Source organism: Cavia porcellus, unplaced genomic scaffold, assembly GCF_034190915.1.
Source record: "Cavia porcellus strain 051 isolate PalLab524CR breed Dunkin Hartley unplaced genomic scaffold, mCavPor4.1 scaffold_15, whole genome shotgun sequence".
Taxonomy (NCBI): domain Eukaryota; kingdom Metazoa; phylum Chordata; class Mammalia; order Rodentia; family Caviidae; genus Cavia; species Cavia porcellus.
Genome location: NW_026947498.1, coordinates 71,641,837 through 71,662,102, shown reverse-complemented (window position 1 = coordinate 71,662,102; position 20,266 = coordinate 71,641,837). Strand labels below are relative to the sequence as shown.

The following is a 20,266-nucleotide window of genomic DNA, read 5'->3' as shown; positions in this document are numbered from 1 at the left end:
CTTTTTGAGACATGGTTTTATTGTGTGTTTAGGCTGGTTTTAAACTTGCTGGGTGGCCTAACTAGAGAGCTTTCTGCTTCATTTTCCCAAGTGCTGGGATTATAGGTGGGTACCACCAGGCTTGATTTTCATTTTTAGAGAAATATCTATTCAGATCCTTCCCTTATTTTCAAAATAGATTTTTTTATTGTGTTATCAGTGTTCTTTATATATTTCTAGATGTTTGATTTTTATCAGATATGATTTGAAAATATTTCTCATTCTGTTGATTGTCTACACTTTGTTAGTAATGCCTTTGAAACACAATAGATTTTTTTGTTACAAAATAATTTTGAGGGCTGGGATTCAGTGGTAGAGTGCCTGCCTACTTAGCATGTGTGAGGCCCTTGATTCAAACTCCAGTACCATGAAAAAAGAGGGTAAAAAAAATTTTTTTTGAGATTTACCTTGTTATAATTTTAAATATCCAAATACACAGTTGTGGAATGTGCTTTAATTCTTTTGGCAGTACACCAGGAATGGGAATAGTGAGTCAAATGGGACCTCTAGTCCTAGTTAAAAGCACTACACCACAGCTAGATGTCTGCATCCATGTTTGTAGCAGCACAGTTGTGCTCACCTACTGATGAATGGATAAAGAAGATGTGGTTTGTTTTATACAATGGAGTACTACTCATCCATAAAGACAAATAAGCTTGAGATACTTAGGCTAAATGGACCGACCTTGAAACCACACTCTGTAGGAAAATAGATCAGACATGTAAATATTGCATTGTTTTTCTGGTGGGAGAAACAAAGCATAAATAAGAACCAAATGTGTAAAATAAGATGAAATTGTTAAAGTAAAGGGAATTTAGGTAAGGGTGAGGAGAAGGAAGGAAGGGAAAAGGAAAAAAAAAGATAAAAGAAGGAAAAAGTGACATAAAACGTGTAACATGGAGGGGAAGAGGGATTGAAAGAAAGGAAGGAGAATGAGAAAAAAGAAGTCCAGATGTGTCATGTACTCGTTCGTGATGTGTGATCATTATGTATATCTGAATTGTAACAGTAAACTTAGAATTACAGTGAGATATAAAACAAAATTTTACATGTGCAGTATGATGTCAAGACCTTTTCTTTTTGTGTATCTGAAACTTTATATCCTCTGTGATTGGTTTGGTTCACACAGCACAGTGTTCTCCAGGCTCATCCATGTTGAGTTTCCTTTTTTAAGGCTGAATAATATTCTGTTGTATGTTTGTACTATAATGTCTTTTTATCCATTCTTCTGCTGATGAGCATTTAGTTCATTTTCACATCTTGAATGTGTTTGCTAATATCGCTTCAAGAACCTGATTTCAATTCATTTGGATAAATACCCAGAAATGGGGTTACTGAAACATATGGTAGTTCTTATTTTAGCTTTTTGAGGACCCTCCATAAACTGCACAGTAGCTATGCTGTTTTGTGATCCCACTCCACAGATTACCAGGTTTCTGTCACATGTTCATCAACATTTGTTTACATTTCTATTAAAGACCATCCTAAGAGGTGTGAGGTGATAGGTAGCTCTTTGTGGTTTCTGATTTGGATTTCCTAGTGAATAGGAATGCTGACCACTTTCTTACGCACCCGTGGGATATTTGTATGTTTCTGGAGATGTGTCTCTGCAAGCTTTCCCCCCTTTCCCCTCTCAGTGTTGAGGCTTGAACTGAGGGCTTTCAGGTGAGCTGAGTACCATAACTGCTCTGCCACCGAGCGAGCTATACTGCCAGCCTGCCCATTTTTAACTCAGGATACCGTGTTTGGTGTTTCCTGATTGTCATTGATTCTTGCTATTGAGTTGTAGGAGTTTCTGCAGTGTTTGAGTGTTAGACGCAGAGTTTTCCCAGTCGCCATACCTTCTCACTGTTGATCGTTTCTGTTTCATTTATTTCGTAGGTAGAAGCCCTTTAGTTTGTGTTCCTCTTGTCTGTCTGTGCTTTTGTTGTCTGTCTCTACCTTTAATGTCATGTCCAGGAAATTACTGCCATGTCATGAAATATGAAGCTTTCCATAGGAGATTGAAAGTTTAAGGTCTTACTAAATTTCTAATTTTTTTTTTTTTAAGGTGTTGGGGACTGACTCCAGAGCCTCATACTTGCCAAGTATCCGAGCCTTATGTCCTTTAAGCTACGTGACTAAGCTGCTGGATTTTCTTTTCTTCTTTTCTTTTCTTTTTTTGGGTGTGGTTGGGTTTGAAATAGTCTCACTATGTGTTAGCCCAGGCAGGTTTTTAAACTCCTGGTGATCCTCCTGTCTTGGCTTCTCAAGTGCGGGAATTGCAGGTGTGCGCCACCATGCCCAGCAGCTGCTGGGATATTGGTATGAGTTTCATTGACTTTGTAGGTCAGTTTTTAGCAAAGTATTTTTCTTTTAACGTTATTAAGTTTTCTGATATGTGAACACCATATGTCTGTATTTGTTTTGGTCTTTGTTAATTTCTTTGAGATTTTTGTAGTGTTCCTGTGTAGTTTGAGTCCTGTTTCATTCATTTTATTGCTAAATATTTTTTTGTGGTATTATGAAGGGCATTTTCTTACTTGTTTTGCTAATGTATAGAAGTAAAATTGATTTTTATATACTTTTGTATTGTGTAACCTTGTTAAATTTATTAAATTTTTTCACTAGATTTTTGTTTTAAAAATTTTAACTGTACTCATTTACACTATATAATGTCCTCACGGGAAGTTGGTGCATGCATGTAACACACCTGTTAGCTCTTTTCTTCATCCCCTCCCCATCGGGGGAAGTCTTAGGGTCTTCTGTAACTAGCAGCAGATAGTTCCACTGCCTTTCCAGTGTTAATGCCTTGTATTCCATTTTCTTGCCTAATTTGTTTATTACAGTGTTGATTAGATGTAGCAGGAGCAGGCATCCTTGTCTTGTTTCTGATCTTAGGATAATTCATTATTTCAGCATTAAGTGTGCTATTAACTCTGGACTTTTCATAGAGGGTCTTTGTCAAGTTGAGGAAAGTCCCTTTTCTTCCTACTTTGTTCAGAATTTTTTTTCTTTTATTGTGTAAGGGTGTTGGGTTTCCTCAGATGTTTTCCTCCACCTACTGAGGTTGAGCTGTCAAAAAGTAAAGATTTTTGTTCTTTGTTGTATTGTTACGGTGATTACACTAGTTGATTTTCAGATGTTAAAACCAACCTGGTATTCCTGCAGTAAATCCTACTTGCCATGGTGTATAATCCTTTTCATGTTTTGATGGATTTGGTTTATTAATATTTTCTTGAGACTTTTGTGTCTATGCTGCATTCAGAGAATGCGTAACTTTGAGGTCACTGGTGACTTTGGCTTTTCATTTTCTTATGTTGTTTTTGTCTTATTTCAGTATCAGTAATACTGACTTTATCAATGAGTTAGGAAATGCTCTGTGTCTTGGGGAAGATCTTTTGAAAAAAAAATTTTTTTTTTCCTTTCAGTACCAGGGATCGCACTCATGACCTCACAATTTGCCAAGCAGGCACTTAACGCCACTGAGCTAAACCCCGGACCGAAAATTTTGTGTTCATTAAATATTTGTTTAAAGTTCAGCATTGACATGCTTATTCTGATGGATTCTTTTGGGGACTTTTAAATTAAGAACCAGTTTTCTGTAATGATTGGTGTAGCTATTTATTTTGGATTTTTTATCTTAATTGAATTTTGGTAGTGTTTTTGAGACGTTAATGTCAATTTTAAGAGTATAAAGTTGCTTGTATTCATGCTGACTGTCTTGTATTTCATTTTTGATACTGTCTCCTTTTTGTTCTGTTGTTACTGTTATAGGCTTATGAAGTTTTGTTTTATTGATTTAAAAAAATCTGTTATCTTCCATTTCACTGATTTTCTGTTTCTGTTCTTTATATTTCTACCCATTTACTTGGTTTGGATTCATTCTGCCTTTTTTTAGTTTCTTGTGGTAAATAATATGTTGGTATGACATCTTTTTTCATTTTTAATTAAGAATTTAGTGTTATTAATTTGCTTCTAACCATTCCAGTACCTCACTCCATATTTTAAGTGCTTTTATTTTATTTTTTTTGGTACTGGGACTCAAACTCATGACCTCGTGTTTGCCAAGCAGATGCTGTGCTGCTGAGTTATAACCTCAACCCCGACCCTATATTTTGATGTCATGTTTTTATTTTTACTATTATTTATATATTTAAAGTTTTTCTTTGAGTCGTCTTTGACCCATGGACCATTTAGATGTGTGTTTTATTTCTGTTTAGAGATTTTTGTTTGTGTTTGTATTACTTGTTAGTGCTTGATGAATTACGGTCAGGATACACCCTATCATTTCAACTTTTAATAGTTTTTTGAGTCTCATTATGTGGTTGGTAGACAAAATGTATCTTTAAGAATATATCATGGGTGTTTGAAAAAAATATGTTCTGCTGTTGAATAGAGTGTCATACATATGCAAGGTTGATCCTGTTGATTATCTTGCTAATGTAGCCACTTTGCTTTTTTAAAAAAAAATTGTATCTTTGCTACTCAGTTTGCTCAGTTTGCTGAATTTGAATTTCTTGTAAGCAACATATAATTGGGTCATTTATAAAACTGTTTTAGTCTCCGCTGTGATTGCTTTATTTAGACAATTGGCATTTGGGATATTGTCTATATGTTAACACTTAAAAGCGTGCCATTTGTTTCTTGCTTATCTTTCTAATTCTTGCCCTTCTGTGGATTACTTGAACATTTCCTGTGATCCCATCTTGATTAATTGTAATGGTTTTAGTTTATCTCTGGGTGTAATATTCCTAGCGGTTGTTCCTAGTGATTGACAACAGTCTATTTATATTAACATTTTGTCACTCCAACTGAAGTGTAAAACTTCACTTCTTTTTTAAATCTGTTATCTTCTCCAGTTTTAAATATAGTTGTTTTTTAAGTATTGAGTTGTGTTTAATTTTTTTCTAGTCATCAAATGTGATTTTTAAAACTAATCAAGGAAAAGGTAGTCTCTTGTGTGTACCTATATGTTGTAGTTGAGATTTGCATGGAAAACAATTTAATACAGGACACAATTTATAGGATTAATTTTATAATTGTCACCCAAAGAGTCAGACACAGAAAGTGCAGAAAATCTGTCCACACACCAAAGATCCCAGAGAATCCAGCTGAGGTCCTGAATCCTACAGCAGAGTCTTGCATGAGTCCAGCTGAAGACCTAGAGCCCATGACAGTGTCTCATGCAAGTCTGTTTCATAGATCTGCGCTGGGAAGGCCCAAAGGTCAATGGTGGAAGCTAGAAAATCTGTGCCAGTGGGCTGAAGGGTTTATGCCAATAGGCTGAAGGTTCTGCACTGGAGCCAGGAAGTGATGCTTACCAGAGCTCCCCCCAAGGTACCACAGCCATTCTCAGTGACAGTGAGGTCTCTAGCTCCTCTGACATTGATAACAACGGAGTTCCAGCGAGCGACTGAGCCTCTCCAGGAGATTGAACAGCACACAATCTTCACCTTCAGAGCCAGGAAGCTGATGCTCAAAGTAAGGACTAGAGCTCCCCCAAAGTGAACTGTAGCCATTCTCAGCGAGAATGTTCTCAGTGAGTCCCAGTGCCCTTCTGACAGTGAGAACAGCCAAGTTTGTATTAGGAAAGAAACTCAACAACCTCCTCCAGGAAAACCAGTGGCAACACGAGAACTAACACCACCACTTCTTCCTCTCCAGTTCTCCTTTTTATGTTGTTGGCAGCAGTCCTCAGGTGGGCCATCCACACTGTACCTACCACTCTGATTCAGTTTAGCCAGGTGATACAAGTTGACTACCAGTTGGCAGTCCACACAGTATATTTCTGTTCTTCCTATTGTTTCTGCCTCCATTATTATACTCCAGGTTTTTTGTTTTGTTTTTCAGCTCATTTCCTTTCTGTTTAGTTTTTCATCTTTTAAGAATACTTTAAATTTCTCTATTATCTCCCATCCAAGTACTAACCAGGCCTGATCCTGCTTAGCTTCTGAGATCAGACGAGATCCGGTGCGGTGCTATGGCCATAGACAAATTTCTCTATTACCTATGAAGTTTAGTTTCATGGGGTATACAATTCTTGCGTGGTAACATTTTTTCCCCTCATGGTTGAAAAATACTGTGCCACTTTTATTTTTGGCTTGTGGATGAGAAATCTTGATGTTTCATTATGCTTAATGTGCCATATTTTTTTCCGGCTACTTGTATGGTTTTTTCTTTTAGATTTTGAACATTTTATTATGATGCGTCATTGTGGTTTTGCTTTGTTTTGTTTTGTTTTTTTGTGCTGGGATCAAACCCAATGCCTCAGTGTACCCTAGACAAGTGCTCTACCTCTGAGTTATACCCTCAGCCTTCAGGATAGATTATTTAGGATTTTCTTCAGGGTTTGCTCAGTCTTTTTAGAACTGCAAGGTATTTGCCAAATGTGAAACATCTTTGGCCATTATTTCTTCAGTCCCACACTCTTTCTGGGACTTTGAAGATATGGATTTGAACCTTTATCATTGGTTCCTTAAGACTGATTCCTCCCTTAGCCCCATTTATTTGCTTTCTGTTTAGGTAAATTCTGCTTTTCTGTTTTCAAGTTCAGTGACTCTTCCCAGTTATCTTTGTGTTTGTATTGAGCCTATCTAGCAGCTTTTAAAATTTGTTCCTACGTTTCTTTAGTTCTGCAATTTCCTTTTGCATATCTATGCTGAAATTGTCCATTTTTTTCACTTGTTTCAGACAATGTATAATTGATTTCTGAAACATTTTTACCCTGGCTATTAACTCCACCATCCGATTCATCTCTGTTTCCCTCAGTTTTAGTCTTTTCTCATTGTGTTGTACTTTTCTATTTATGTATTAAATTGGGGAGGCTCTTTAATTTTTGCCGAGTAATTGAGTTGTCTAGCTAGATATTTCTCAGGAGGCATCCCTGTCATGAAATAGGGCATGCTGTGTGGTTACACCATTTGTGAACTTCTGAGTACTATGTAAGGTTGCATTTCTGATACAGAGTCCATCTGGTGGCTCCTGGGAAGCTTTTTCCAGTTCAGTGGTACCCATGCGAGAGGGTGCCGGGAAGCTGGGAGTGATGGTGCACTCCTATAATCCCAGCATTCTGGTGGCAGAGGCAAGAGGATTGCTGAGTTTGAGGCCAACCTGGGCTTCATAGTGAGACCCTGTCTTAGAAAACAAAACCAAAAAAGCAAAAACATAAGAGGGCACTAGGAAATGGATGAGAGTTCTTACGTGTATATTACATACACTGAGTTTTGTTAATTAAATGAGTTAATGATTTTGTAGCTTCAGAGGTGTGTCTGAGAGCTTACTTGTATGAGGGGTGATGGAAAGAAATAGTGAAAATTTTTTTTTTTTGGTACTGGGGATCGAACTCAAACCTCAGGCTGGATAGGCAAGCACTTATGCCGCTGAGCTAAATCCCCAGCCCAGTGAATGTTTAAATTAAAAATACATTATCGTAAAAGGCACATTGGCAGGAATGACAGGATAATTTGTAAAGTAAGGGGCAGTATTAGTGGCACAATGTCTTTTATTGTAAGAATTTTAAAAAATTTAAGCATTCGCTATATTTTCGTCAACCTTTGTATTAAGATGTTTATTTCAGTAATGCATCATAGTACTTTAATATTACTCAACATTTTCCATAATAAGCCCAAAAACTGTATAATATGCGATCATCTTTATCTACTACTGCTTCATAGATTAAACGAGAAAATGTAGGAATCACTTAGTTTTCTCATTCATCAAGAATAAATTGGCCCCAAATATGAAAATGTCCCTTGTACATTAGTAGAATTGTTTCTATGTGATGAATTTGATAAGTAAACTTATGCATTTTAAAAGACATTTTACCAACATCTCACGATGTGTTAAAATAAGTGCGGTTACAGGCACTATGGACCAGTCACCGGGTTCCTTTGCAGTCACTTCTAGAGGCATTTTCTGATTAACTCATGGCAGAGCTCAGGTTTTGAGGTAATACTTTAGGTTAGGACTGTCCCATTTCTTTTCTGTGTGTGCATACCGTTATATTGCGACCAGTGCCTGGCATTAATCTGGTCAGGTATTCTATACAGAGTTGAGATAAAGACTGACTTTTGACAGTAAAAGATGCACTGGAAGTACTTTTGGGGGCCCATTTACAAGTTTTTATGTATTTTTTAATTTTTATTTCTTTGGTACATTTTTGATATACAAATGATAGCATTCCTCTTAGGGAATTTGTACCTGTACATGTCTTTTTTTCTCTCATTCCTCTCCCCTCCCTTCAGTGCCTCTTCCCCTCCTTATTTACAAAAGCTTTGTTTCCTTTTTTGTTTCAATTCTTTTTTCTCAACCCTTTTTTCCTTCCCTGTTCCTTTTCTCCCTTCTCATTCATTTACAAATTTTTTAATGAACGCATTTAAATGTGTGTGTGTTGGTATTCTGCATTGAACCCAGGCCATTCTAAGCAATCACTCTATCATTGAGCTACTTCCCCAGCCCTTTTTATTTTTTATTTTAAGATGTGCTTTTGCTAAGTTGCTCCGGCTGATCCTCCTATTTCAGCCTCTCTGGAGTTACAGGCATGTAATACCAATAAACACAATTTAAAATGAAAACAATTTACAGTGAGTTACTATGCACATAAACAGAAACTTTACCTGATTTATGACACGTATTTGTGTAATGGAACGACTGAAGGAAACCTAGGAAAGATTGTATAAGTACCAGTTTTAAAAATTAAACCACACCATTTTATTTAAAAGTAGGTAGGCTAGCTGTGATGGTATATACTACCTCCCATTGCTAAGAGTAACAGTAAATATATTTTAACTTTAGACTGACCTTTCCTGTGGCATTGTTAGAATAGACACTTATTAACAAGTAGAGGATTTGATTGAAGTTGTTGCTTTGTCAGTTTATGTGTTGTGTGACCTTGGGTAATCTGTTGAACTTCATTTCATTATCTGTAGAACTGAGACAAATAGTGAAACCTGCCCAGGTGGTTGTTGAGGATCAATTGAATTGTCACTTGTGAAAGGTCTTCTTGAATTATGGAGTACTGTATTTTATCAGAATATGCTTGTGTTGAGATCATTTAAGTTGGGTGACCTCGATCATCATCATAGTATATAAAATGTTATGATTATTTACAAAACTAATGTATATTCAGTAAAACTTCATGTAGAAATAGAACAACTTTTCCTTGATTGTAGTGGCTTACTAATTTTTTTTTTTTTTTTTTAGGCAGAGCTGTGCTTTGAATTTCCTGCTGCCCTAGAACTCCCCGTGTACCCCAGGCTGGTCGTGAACTTTATATCATTCTGCCTCATGCCTCCTGGGTGCTGGGATCACAGGTGTTTACCACCATGTCTAGTCGTGGCTTATTAATTCCCCTCCCTGGTGCAGTTCACTTTGGCCTTGAACACACTTTGTAGTCTAGGCTGGCCTTGAATTTGCAGTGATCCTCCTGCCTCTTGACTGATGGGATTATAGGTGTGTACCACCATGCCTGGCTTTTGTTGTTCACTAATTTTAAGTACCAAGTTGTTAGTAAATTTCGGAAAGGATCATAGAGTAATCAGTACATTTGGGAGAAGATCATAGAGTTGATGGATAATGTAGGGTCATCGTTGCCATGGGGTTAGCTTTTTGGTTATTTCTCCCAGCAACAGGTGATTTACAAGTATCTCTAATATTTATGGCCTAAGGATGTTATAAAATGTTTATTGTTGTGTTCCCTAATGTGGGTAGTGGTTTGTTTGACAAATGTTTTCTGTTTTGTTGGTTTAACAGATCAAGGGCAAATGAAAAATTCAGTTCATGGCTTTATTTTACTCACTTTGATCAGCTACATTTTAAGTACCTAATTGACCTGTTAAGGGTTTTCTTTCTCAAGAAATTGCAATAACTACATTGATTGCGAAGGTTTTTAGATTTTGTGTTGATTTTTGGTGCGAGTAGAAATGGAAAATGGTTCAACAGGGGGTTGTTTGAATTCATTTTTTTGAGTGCTTCATTCTTTCTTGAGGTAGATCTGGTCATAAAGAGTATAACATTAAACCATTATACAGATGAATCTTTTTAATTAAAATGCATAAAGAATATCTCTTTAGGGTCTTAATAATTTTGAATTTGCATTGCAGTTACCATCAATTAAAAGGACACACATAGCTAAGGATATAACTCAGTGGTCTGTAAATATGCCAAGAATGCAGTGTCTGTTCTCTGCTTTGCTGCTGTTATGTGGTAATAATTATATTCATAGAAATCTCTTCCACCAGAATACTTTTGTGATGTTTTGTTATTTGAGGCAGGATCTTGCTATGTAATTCAGGCTGTTCTTGGACACTCTGTAGAGCCTATTCTGGCCTCTGACTTTGCATTTTGCCTCAACCTCCCAGTAGCTGGGATTAGCTGTAAACTATTGTTTTGCTAAGAATCCTTGTGATACATTTGTTACAGTGTTTCATAAAGTTTGCATTTATCCCCAGCCTGCCTGTCTGTCTGCCTGCCTGCCTGCCTGCCTGCGTATCTGTCTTTGCTAAATTGCACGGGCTGGGTTTATACTTGGGGTTCTCTTGCCTCAGCCTGTTGAGTAGCTGAGGAAGGCATGCATCCCCTAAACCTGGCTTGAGTCTTTTTGTCGTTGAGAGTTTCAAACCTTTGAGGGAAAGAATCTCATTAGGTTGTTTTGAGATGAGGTTCTGGCATTTCACAGAGTATTTTCTCCTGTGCTCAGTCGTCTGAGAGTCAGTAATTGAGAGGTGATGTGTTGTGATTGAACTCTTGAGCTTAAACTTTGGTTTAAACTTTGGCTTTAATGATAAGACACTAAGTGTGTACTATTGTATATATACTGTGTGCAAGTCACTGTTTTAGGCTCTTGGGATGTACTAATGAACAAAACAGATGAAGAATCCTGCTTTGAGGAATTTACAGTTGGGACAGAAAAGTAAGCATGAAGTAAGTCGGTTGTATGGTATGTTGAGGTAGTGTGGACTACAGAAGGAGTAACAGGATAAAAGGAGAATTGGGTGAGGGATGTGGGGGAGGTTGCAGTTTTCAGTGGTGTGACTGGAAACTGTCTCATTGAGAAAAGATCATTGGACAGACGCATGCAGTGGTGATGAGGCTGTCTGGGGGAAGAGCTTTCCGCATGGGTACAGCCAGTGCTGTAGTCCTCCTGGGACAGGCTGCAGAGTCTAGGTGATGAGGAGAGCGTGCGGGAAGAGTGGAAGGTGAGGCTGTTTGAGGTGTGGTGGTGGAAGGGCTTAGTGGGAGACAGTACACCTGTACAAGTGCTGGGCCTTCTTGACCATGATACTTAGTTCTGTCATTAGTGTTTCTTTTGGTAAATTGTATAGCCTTTTTTTTCTTATCTGTAAATGTGAATAATAAGTGTACATGTTGAATATCTTTTATCTGAAAATCCTTGGGATGAAAAATGTTTTGGATTTATTTTCTTGGTATGGGAGGCCTTGAAACCACCACCTGAAACTCCTGAAAATCCTCCTGCCTCGGCTTCCCAAGTGCTGGAGTTACAGGTGTATGCCACCACTCTGAACTTGGATTTGATTTTCTGTCATTCTCTTTCTCTCTGTGTCTCTCTTGCTCTGTCTCTCTGTCTGAGACAGTCTCCTTGCGTAGTCCAGGCTGTCCCACAGTCATCCTCCTGCTGTAGCTTCCAGCCTGGGATTATAGGCGTGCACCACCATACCCAGTTTGAACTTTTTTTGAAAATATTTGTATATGCATGAGATTCCTTGTGGGTGAGAGTGAAGTATAAATATCAATTTCGTTTATGCTTCATATATACCTTGTGCACATAACTTGAGAGCAATTTATATAATTTTATGAGTAACTTTGTGCATGAAGCAGAGTTCCACGACATGAAATGTCATAGAGCGCTCAAAAGGTTTTAGATTTTGGAACAGTTTGGATTTTTGGATTAGAGATGTTTGATTTCTGTACTCTGTCTGATACACTTGTTTGGATTCAGTGAGTTGATGCAGGTTAAGTTCTGGTAATTGCTGAGCAAAACTTGAAACAGGTAATCTTTGTATTCTGTTCTTTAAAGGTAGCAGTAGGATAATTGTACTTTGCTTGGTTTTTCTACGATGAGTTGCTTAAACTTTAATCGTAGTGCTTACTTTGTTGTTACCACAAACATTTTCTGTCCGTGTGCTTGCCATCCTTGCTAAATTGTGAATGTCTTTGGGCAGAGATCATGGTATTTCATGTATATCTTAACAGTTAAGAGTGCTATAGATATATTTTAGATAGTTGAAAATGTTGAATGAATTAGTGATAAAAATATTGGCTTAATTAATAAGTAGACCATCTGTTAGTGTACTGGAGTAGTGCCAGTCTTTCAAAACTAAATAATGGGTAATGGGTAGAATACTTGCCTAGCAAGTACAAGTCCTGGAGTTCTGTGGCCAGCATCACACACAAAGAAAGCAAAAGCAACACTTACAAAAACAAAATAATAGAAAGGTTAAAATATTTATTTTCTACCTGTGCCATGTTATTAAACTTAGTGTTGGTAGAAAATTGCCTTAATCATCAAGTATTTATAAAAGTTTATACCATATGAATTGAAGTCTGTATTTAGATTGTTGTGTGTATTGCCTCTATTGTCCTTGACTAATTAAAAACCACTGTCTTGATCAATTGTGTAGATAGAAGATTCACACCCCAAGTTGTATTTTTAATCATAGTTTATATCTGGACAAATGATTATAATTAGGGAGTACTCAGTTGGCAAAGTGTTGAGTGGAGAGAACGGCAGAAGAGAGCATTCAGGAACTCTGAAGTGGGACTGCAGGTGTGGGGTGGGAAGGGGTTGCAGCTTCGCTGTCGGGGTTTAGTTTCCAGCGCACTGCGCTTTTCTCCTGGTTCTGTGTGAAGAGGACACGGGAGAGGGGAAAGCAGAAAAGAGAGTGGAAGGAGAAAGGAATTTGGCAGCAATGCTGAAAGACTTCGGGTTCTAGAAACAAGTGACGGGGGCAGTGGAGTTTGCGTGGCCCGGGAGAGGTTGTTGTAAGAAAGAGATTTTAAAGACGGGTGTGGGTTCACACTTTACTTTATATGAGTGCGTGGCGTTTCCCTTTCCGTCTTGCTTCAGTGTTTTTGCTTCTTTCTTTCTGAACACATCTGGCTGTATTCTGTGATATACGACAACTTTGATTTAGTGCTTTTGATAAAAAATGAGGCAAGAAGGTGAGTATGCTTTTTGTGAAAATGTTTTCAACAGAGTATGAACTTTTTAAGATCATTTGTCAGGCCTGAAAGTGTTACCATATTATGAGGTATTTAGTAATGTCTTGATTGTAGAGCAAATGTTTCGAATCAGATTTTTAAAGGACTTATTAAAATGTATAATTTGATGACAGTTTTATTTCCTGTATATGGATTGCACTGTGCTTTGTTCAGTTTAATTTCTACAGCTGTTTTAACAGTTGTAAAAGTAGAATGTGATGTCTGTACAAATATATGGTGAATATATGACAAATAGTAGAGTAGTGAATAGTAGCATATAGCATAGATATAATTTTTAGTATAGTTTTAGTGTCATGGCTCTTAATTTTTTTTGTTCAATAGCTATAGAAATATATGCTTAAAAATAATTTTGAACTGGACGCACTGACATTGTACCTGTAGTCCCAGATGTTTTGGAGGCTGAGGCAAAAGGGTTGCTTGACTTCAAGAGTTTGAGGTCAGTCTGGACAACATAGGAAGACTCCAGCTCAGGGGGAAAGAATATCGGGAAGGAATATAATTGAAAACAATGTCATAAGCTCTTTTGCGTGCTTGTGTCAGAACACTGGGCAAGTAAGAGCTTAGTAGGGATATAGTATTTTAAAATAAGTTTTTATTTGTGACTAGTTTAGCAATTTAAACTCACTAGCTAAGGACCAGAAGATTCTGAGTTACCAGAGAGACTACTGTTTGTAATTCCTTGATAAAATTATATAAACACAACTTTGAGTTAATATACTTGGTTATTTTCTAGAGATGTTATATTTCTCTTTATGGCCCTTTCTGATTTACAGTATATTTATTGAACTCTAAAAATGTGTTAGGGCTATTATGAAAAATGCTTTAGAGTGTTTTTGGTTTGTTTGTTTTTGAGACAGGGTCTTACTATGTAGTGCAGGCTGGCCTTGAACTCATGGTGATCTTCCTGAGTCAGCCTCCCCAGTGCTAGGATATAGGCATATGCAATTGCATTCAGCTTTACCTTTTGGTTTTTTGAATAAAAGATTATATTTTGTTATGGTAAGTTAGCTTTAAGTTTTCATTAACTTCAGTTCATATACTTGGAAAAAATATCCCATTTACTTGAAGAAAACAGTCTGTTTCCAGTGTCAATGTAATATGAGCAAGAAGTGTTTTCTGTTAAGTCTTGCTGAAAGGTTAATTATAAGAGCTGGGGATATAGCTCTGTGGCATAAGCACCGGCCTGGCCAAAGTTTGATTTCTGGTATCAAAGAAGGGGGAAAAAAGCTTAATTATACCATGTCACTTAGAAAGCATCAATATTTTAGCATTATCAAACACCCTTTGCCTTAAAAATTTTACTTATTTTTAATATGTTAAAAAATGGTACCCTGACATTGCCTTCCCTGAACTGGGAATCAAACCCCTTCCTGCTGAGCTCCATCCCCACCACTTTTAAATTTACTTTTTAATTTTGAGATAGGATCACTCTAAATTGCCCTGATTGACCTCAAATTTGTAATCCGCCAGCCTCAGCCTGCTGAATAACTGGGATTATAGGTGAACACCACCATACCCAGCGAAAACTACATCTTTAATAGATTTAGACTCCAGAGCTGCGGGAAATACTACTGTGAAATTTTCTTAATAGCACTATTTGAGTAATGGAGAGTATCAGCATATGATTTTAATGAAATACATTTGTGCTTTTCTTTTTCCTTTAAGATATTTTAAGATGATTCATTGCTATTGTGCTGTCTTTATAGAAATCATAATTCTTAACTAGAAGTGAGAAAAAGTACAATTTGTATCCAATTAATTTTTAATGTTTGTGATAATCATTTAGTGTTCACCAACGGGTCAGTACAATTAAATTAAGGTTTAGTTGCTGCTGACTGTGTTTAATCTAACAGTATCTACTCAGGAAAGAATTTTGTTAGATTTGTCACATTTAGCTGTCACTGTTTTATCCTAACTTTAAGGCTGTCGCTCATCTTGATTCTTTTGTACTGTATTTTGTGCTTATAGGATATAGGAGAGAATCAGCAGCTCGGAAATTCAGCCAAGTGATCTGGCGGGATGGGCATTTGCCTGGCAGATTTTGCAGAGGTAATTCAGCATTGTTTTAGTTAATCTTTTTTTTGGCCTTGATAGATGCCTGTATGCTTGCCCAAGAACACGCATACTCACAGCTATGGGTATTACTCTGCAGATACTTGGCAATCTGGTTTCCTTTTATGCCCACTTACAGGTTTAAATATTAATACTGTGATATCACTGTTTGCATATGCATTTCTGTGCATTGAAAGGAGTTCATGTTATTAGTTGTACGGGATGAAATCTGTTCTCTTTTCGTAGTGAACCAGAGGAAGATAAGTTTCTACCTTTCTGTTTGCCTGTGCTTGTAAACACTTAGGCTTTTCTCTTTCATACAATATAAAGGAAAAATCAAATATTTAACAGTTTTCAAGGGATTTACAGATCTATCAGTGCTACATATTATGTCATTGAGTAATGATCATAAAATTGTAAGGTTTTTCTATAAATTTCTATAAATTTTAAAATTATTTTGGGAGATTACACATGGTGGTGCATACTCCCAGGATTTGGGAGGCTGAGGCAGGAGGGTAGCCACAAGTCTAAGACCAGTGTGGGCTGCATTGTAAGCTCAAGCCTAGTCTGAACTGTCTCAAAAAATTTTTTTGAGAATTCTTTTATAACTTGAAGATTAAAAATCCTGGCAGTTTTAGTTGTTGTATTTTACAGTTTCCTTCTTTTTCCATATCTTCTGGTAATTGTCACAGTCACTGTTTTCCACTCCTTTATCCAGGCTTGTTACGCAGGGAGGATACACTGAAGCAGCAGAGTTTGTCATAACATGTAAGAAAGACTTTCTTCTTCTCAGTCATTGTTAATGTTGTTTATCCCGGCAGGCATTTTCTATTACATATACAAGCATTTATATTTCTGTATTTACATTGTCTTCACACAAATATTGGAGCCTGTTTTCAGCAATGTTTCTTTTTTCCCTACAAGAAACTTGGATTTTTGCATTCATTCCTTCTCATTTCATTCTTTATAGTATTGTAGTGTTTGATTTAATTATAGATTGTAGTATAATTATTTTAACCAGTCATCCACCTATTCATGGATATTTGGGATTTTTTAAAAAGGCTTTTAGGCTTTTTCTGACATTATAAATCATCATGTAAGTATTCTAAGATGTATCTTTGTGCATATTTAAAAATAGATCTACAATTTAAATTCCTGAGGGAAACAACTGTTGTCCCAAAGAGTATGTAATTTAACTGTTTGGTAAATAAGTTGCCTAACTCTGTAAAGAAATGCCCGATAGCAGAAGTTTACCATAGGAAGAATCTGTTTATCTCTGATAACACTGGCTAATGTAAAATGTTTTTATACATGTCAGTTTTTTGAATACTGCAGGCTTTTTTTTTTTTTTTAAGTCAGTATCTCCCTGTGTAGTCCAGGTTGGCCTTGAACTGTGTAGCCAAGGCTAGCCTTGAACTTGTAGCAATACTGTCTTACCCTTCTGAGTGCTGAGTACAGACATAATACTACCACGCCCAGCACATGTCAGTTTTTTGTTTTTGCTTTTGTTCATGTTCTTTGAGACAGGATTTGTTGAAGTAGTCCACCTTGAATTTGTGACTATCCTCTTGCTTCAAAGGCCTCCCACATGCTGGGATTACAGGTGTGCCACCATGCCCACTACATGGCAGTTTTAGTTGGTTAATTTTGCTTATTTTTCTTTCTGAGTGAGTTTGAGCATTTTCCCATTATTATTGGCCATGTGTGTATTTGCAATGTTTATCCTTCTGCTTTTGCCTTTTTATGGAACAGTTTGTGTAATTGTGTATCAGAGGACCCATGGCATTTGTTAGGCAAGTTAGTTTTGCTCAGTTATTGTTTGATTTGGGGTGGGGTTTTTTCTCCTTTTATTAAATTTTTTTGTATGGTTGAATATAGTGATCTTATCCTTTATTGCTAGGATATGTAAGATTTAAAAAAATTAATTTTGAGCATAGGACTGTCCCTTCATGTTGTAACATCTTTGAATGACACGAATTTCTGATTTAACATAGTTTGACATTTTTTTCTTAGTATTACATAAAACAGTTGTGTGTATTCATATTGGTAGTTTTAGAACTGTGATAGCTTGAAACAGTTTAACAATAGATTACAGAAATAGATTCCCAGGACCAGGGATATAATATAGCTCAGCGGCACAGAGCCTGCCTGGCAAGCATGAGATTGTAAGTTTGATTCCTGGTACCAAACAAAACAAAACAAAAAAAAAGAAAAGAAAAAACTAAATTTCTAAATACATTGAAAATTCAGAAAATGATAAACGTAGCTTTTGAGAAATGTAGAAAAAAGTGAACCATTCAATGGACTGAGGCAGAGTGGCTTACCTTCTGGGAACAAGAAAGCTGAAGTTAAACGTTTATTGCCAATACCAAAATGTTTGTTATAAATTGAGATTTAAATTATAAAAATAATAGAAATTCAGTCACTACCTTTAGTTCTGTTATGATTGAAGGACACATTTTGTAGGACTTGTGTACTTTTGCAGCTGTTGAGGCTTATCCTGAGGCACAGTGCTGAGGTCTGTGCTGGAGGGTGTTCCGTGTGTGTTTGGAGCCACTGTGTACTCTTGTCTGGTGGCTTTTCCAGTGTATCCCAAATGGCTAGTGATGGGGAGAACGTTTTGGAGCATTTAGTGACACAAAAAACACTGTGACATGCGTGCTGCAGGTTCCCCACCACTGCAGTCAGGTGACAGTATGATTCATGTCTTCTGCACCCTTGTTAATTTTATGTTTGATTATCCTATCAGTTATTTGGATATCAAAATCTCCAACTATAATTACTGAGGTTTCTATTTATCCTTTTAATCATATTATTCATTATTTTGGAGAGTCTCCTTTTAAAAGAGTATATATATTTATATAGTTTTTCTTTGTTGTTAATATATACCCTACAGTTTGTTTTGCCTGATAACTACTGTGGCCACTCTAGCTCTCTGTAATATTCTTTTTCTCCTGTCTTTTTACTTTTGAAAGTAGGAGTGGCTTCATATTGCCAGCAAATAGTTGGATCTTATTTTTTGGTACAATCTGAAAGTCTCTGCCTCTACATTGGGCTGTTTAGATCAGTCACACTTAATTGTTAATTTATTGCTAGTTTATGTATGTCCTTTGTATTTTTGTTGCTGTCTCCTTTACTGGCTTCGTGTTATTTTTTTTAATGTGTCATTTTAATTATTTCATTCCTTTTACTTTCTTTGTAGTGGTTGTTGGGATTGTGTTTTGAATTTTAACAGTCTGTTTAACATCACTAAAATACCCAAAATATAAAAACTTTGCCCAAAAGAACTCAGTTTTCTTTCTCATCTGTTGTCCCAGTATGTTTTAAATCCGTCAGTACAGTGTTATAGTTACATCTTTGTATCTTCATAGATCTTTTGAAGAAGTTGAGAAATGAGAATTTATTTAGTTATATTTTTGAGATGGGGTCTTTCTATTTGGCTGGGGTCTTACTTGACTGGCCTCAAATTTTGTGACCCTTAAGCCTCAGCCTGGAGTGCCAGGATAGTAGGTGTATGCCACCACACCCAGCTCTAAATATATCTGTAATTTTTAGTCTATATTTACCATTTCTAGAGGTTTTTATTTCTTCTGTGTATTTGAGCCTAGTGTTTTTTCAGCTCACTAGACTCCCTTCAGTATTTCATATGAGTTAAGTAAGTATTCTAGCAAAACATTCTCAGTCTTTATTTGAGAATATTATCTTTCTTTTTTTCTAGTAGTTTAGGATTTTTTTGGTTGACACCTTTCTTTAAGCTCTTTGAGTATGTGATTGCAGTGTTTCAACAGTCTGACTATGATGTGTCCATGAATAGATCTTTTTGTGTTTATTCTTTTTGAACTTCATTGAGCTTCTTGGGTTTGTACTTATTTTTCTTTTAAAAAAAAAATGGCAGCTTTGGGAAAATTTTGGCATGTAGTTTGTTAAATTTTGTTTTAGTCTCTATCTTCTAATCTTTGATACTCCAAAAAACGTTTTGTTCCGTTATCTCTGAGGCTCATTATTTTCTTCAGGGTTTTCTTGCTTTATTTCATTGGCTAGTTTCTATGTAATGTGGCCCTGAGATAGGGTTTCACTATGTAGTTCAGGCTGTCTTTGATTTCACTAATTATTACAGGCTGGCTTTGAACTTGTGGTGATACTTCTGCTTCAGCTTCCTGAGTGCTGGTATTACAGGTGTGTGCCACAATCCCAGCTTACTGTTAATATGTCTTTAAGATCACTGAGCTTAGAAGAACTTTTGAATTTTTATTTTTATACGGGGAATCAAACTCAGGATTTTGTGCTTGCCAGGCAGGTGCCATGTCACTGAGCTGTATTCCCGGCCCCAAAATCTTGAATCTACTGCTAAGCTCCTTTGATACATTTTTATGTAAGTTACTGTATTCTTCAGTTTAAGAATTTCCATTTGGTTTATTTATAGAATTTTTATGCTTTTATTGAAAATATTATTGATTGATTGATTATATACTTTATAAAGTTAAAACAGGTTCTATATTAATATATAATAATAAATATTTTATAATCTTTATTTGCTTTACCATGTAGGGAACACAGAAACTGTACTGACTGCTGTGTTTTGTGAATGAGTCACTGTTTTTCATATCTTTTGGTCATGTAATTAATTGTTGTAAACTTGGCATTTTTTTTTTTTTATTTTGTCTTTTTCCTTTTTACCGGTACCAGGGATCGAACTCAGGACTGCCTGCTTGCAAGGCAGGCGCTTATGCCACTGAGCTAAATCCCTGGCATTTTATAAAACAGTGTAGTGATTGCAGAATGAAATATAATATAAAATTCTGGATTTTCATTATTCCCTTCTCTCTAGCCCCATTATTTTACTATTGTTTTTTCAGTATCGTTCATATAAAATAGGATTCTGATGAAAAAGTATATGAAAAATTTGATATAATCCTGTTGAGAAATTTTATTTTGGAACAAAGTTTTGTCTTAA

At 36.3% G+C, this 20,266-nt stretch overlaps 1 protein-coding gene across 17 annotated transcripts in view; it reads left to right on the top strand.

The window, feature by feature from the left end:
* Positions 1-20,266, top strand: part of Znf148 (zinc finger protein 148) — a 136,879-nt gene that overhangs the window by 20,483 nt on the left and 96,130 nt on the right. For 11 of the 17 annotated variants that reach the window (XM_063225131.1, XM_063225132.1, XM_063225129.1 and 8 more), the window contains one exon: positions 15,229-15,309. The exons of 1 other annotated variant lie outside the window; for it this stretch is intronic. In XM_063225131.1, coding sequence (XP_063081201.1) covers positions 15,280-15,309 — 30 coding nt within the window. In that variant the 5' untranslated portion in view covers positions 15,229-15,279. Of the gene's footprint in view, positions 1-9,285; positions 9,472-15,222; positions 15,310-16,030; positions 16,081-20,266 lie in introns of those variants that run through there. 5 more of the 17 variants (XM_063225128.1, XM_063225124.1, XM_013146360.3 and 2 more) reach the window with 3 other exon arrangements.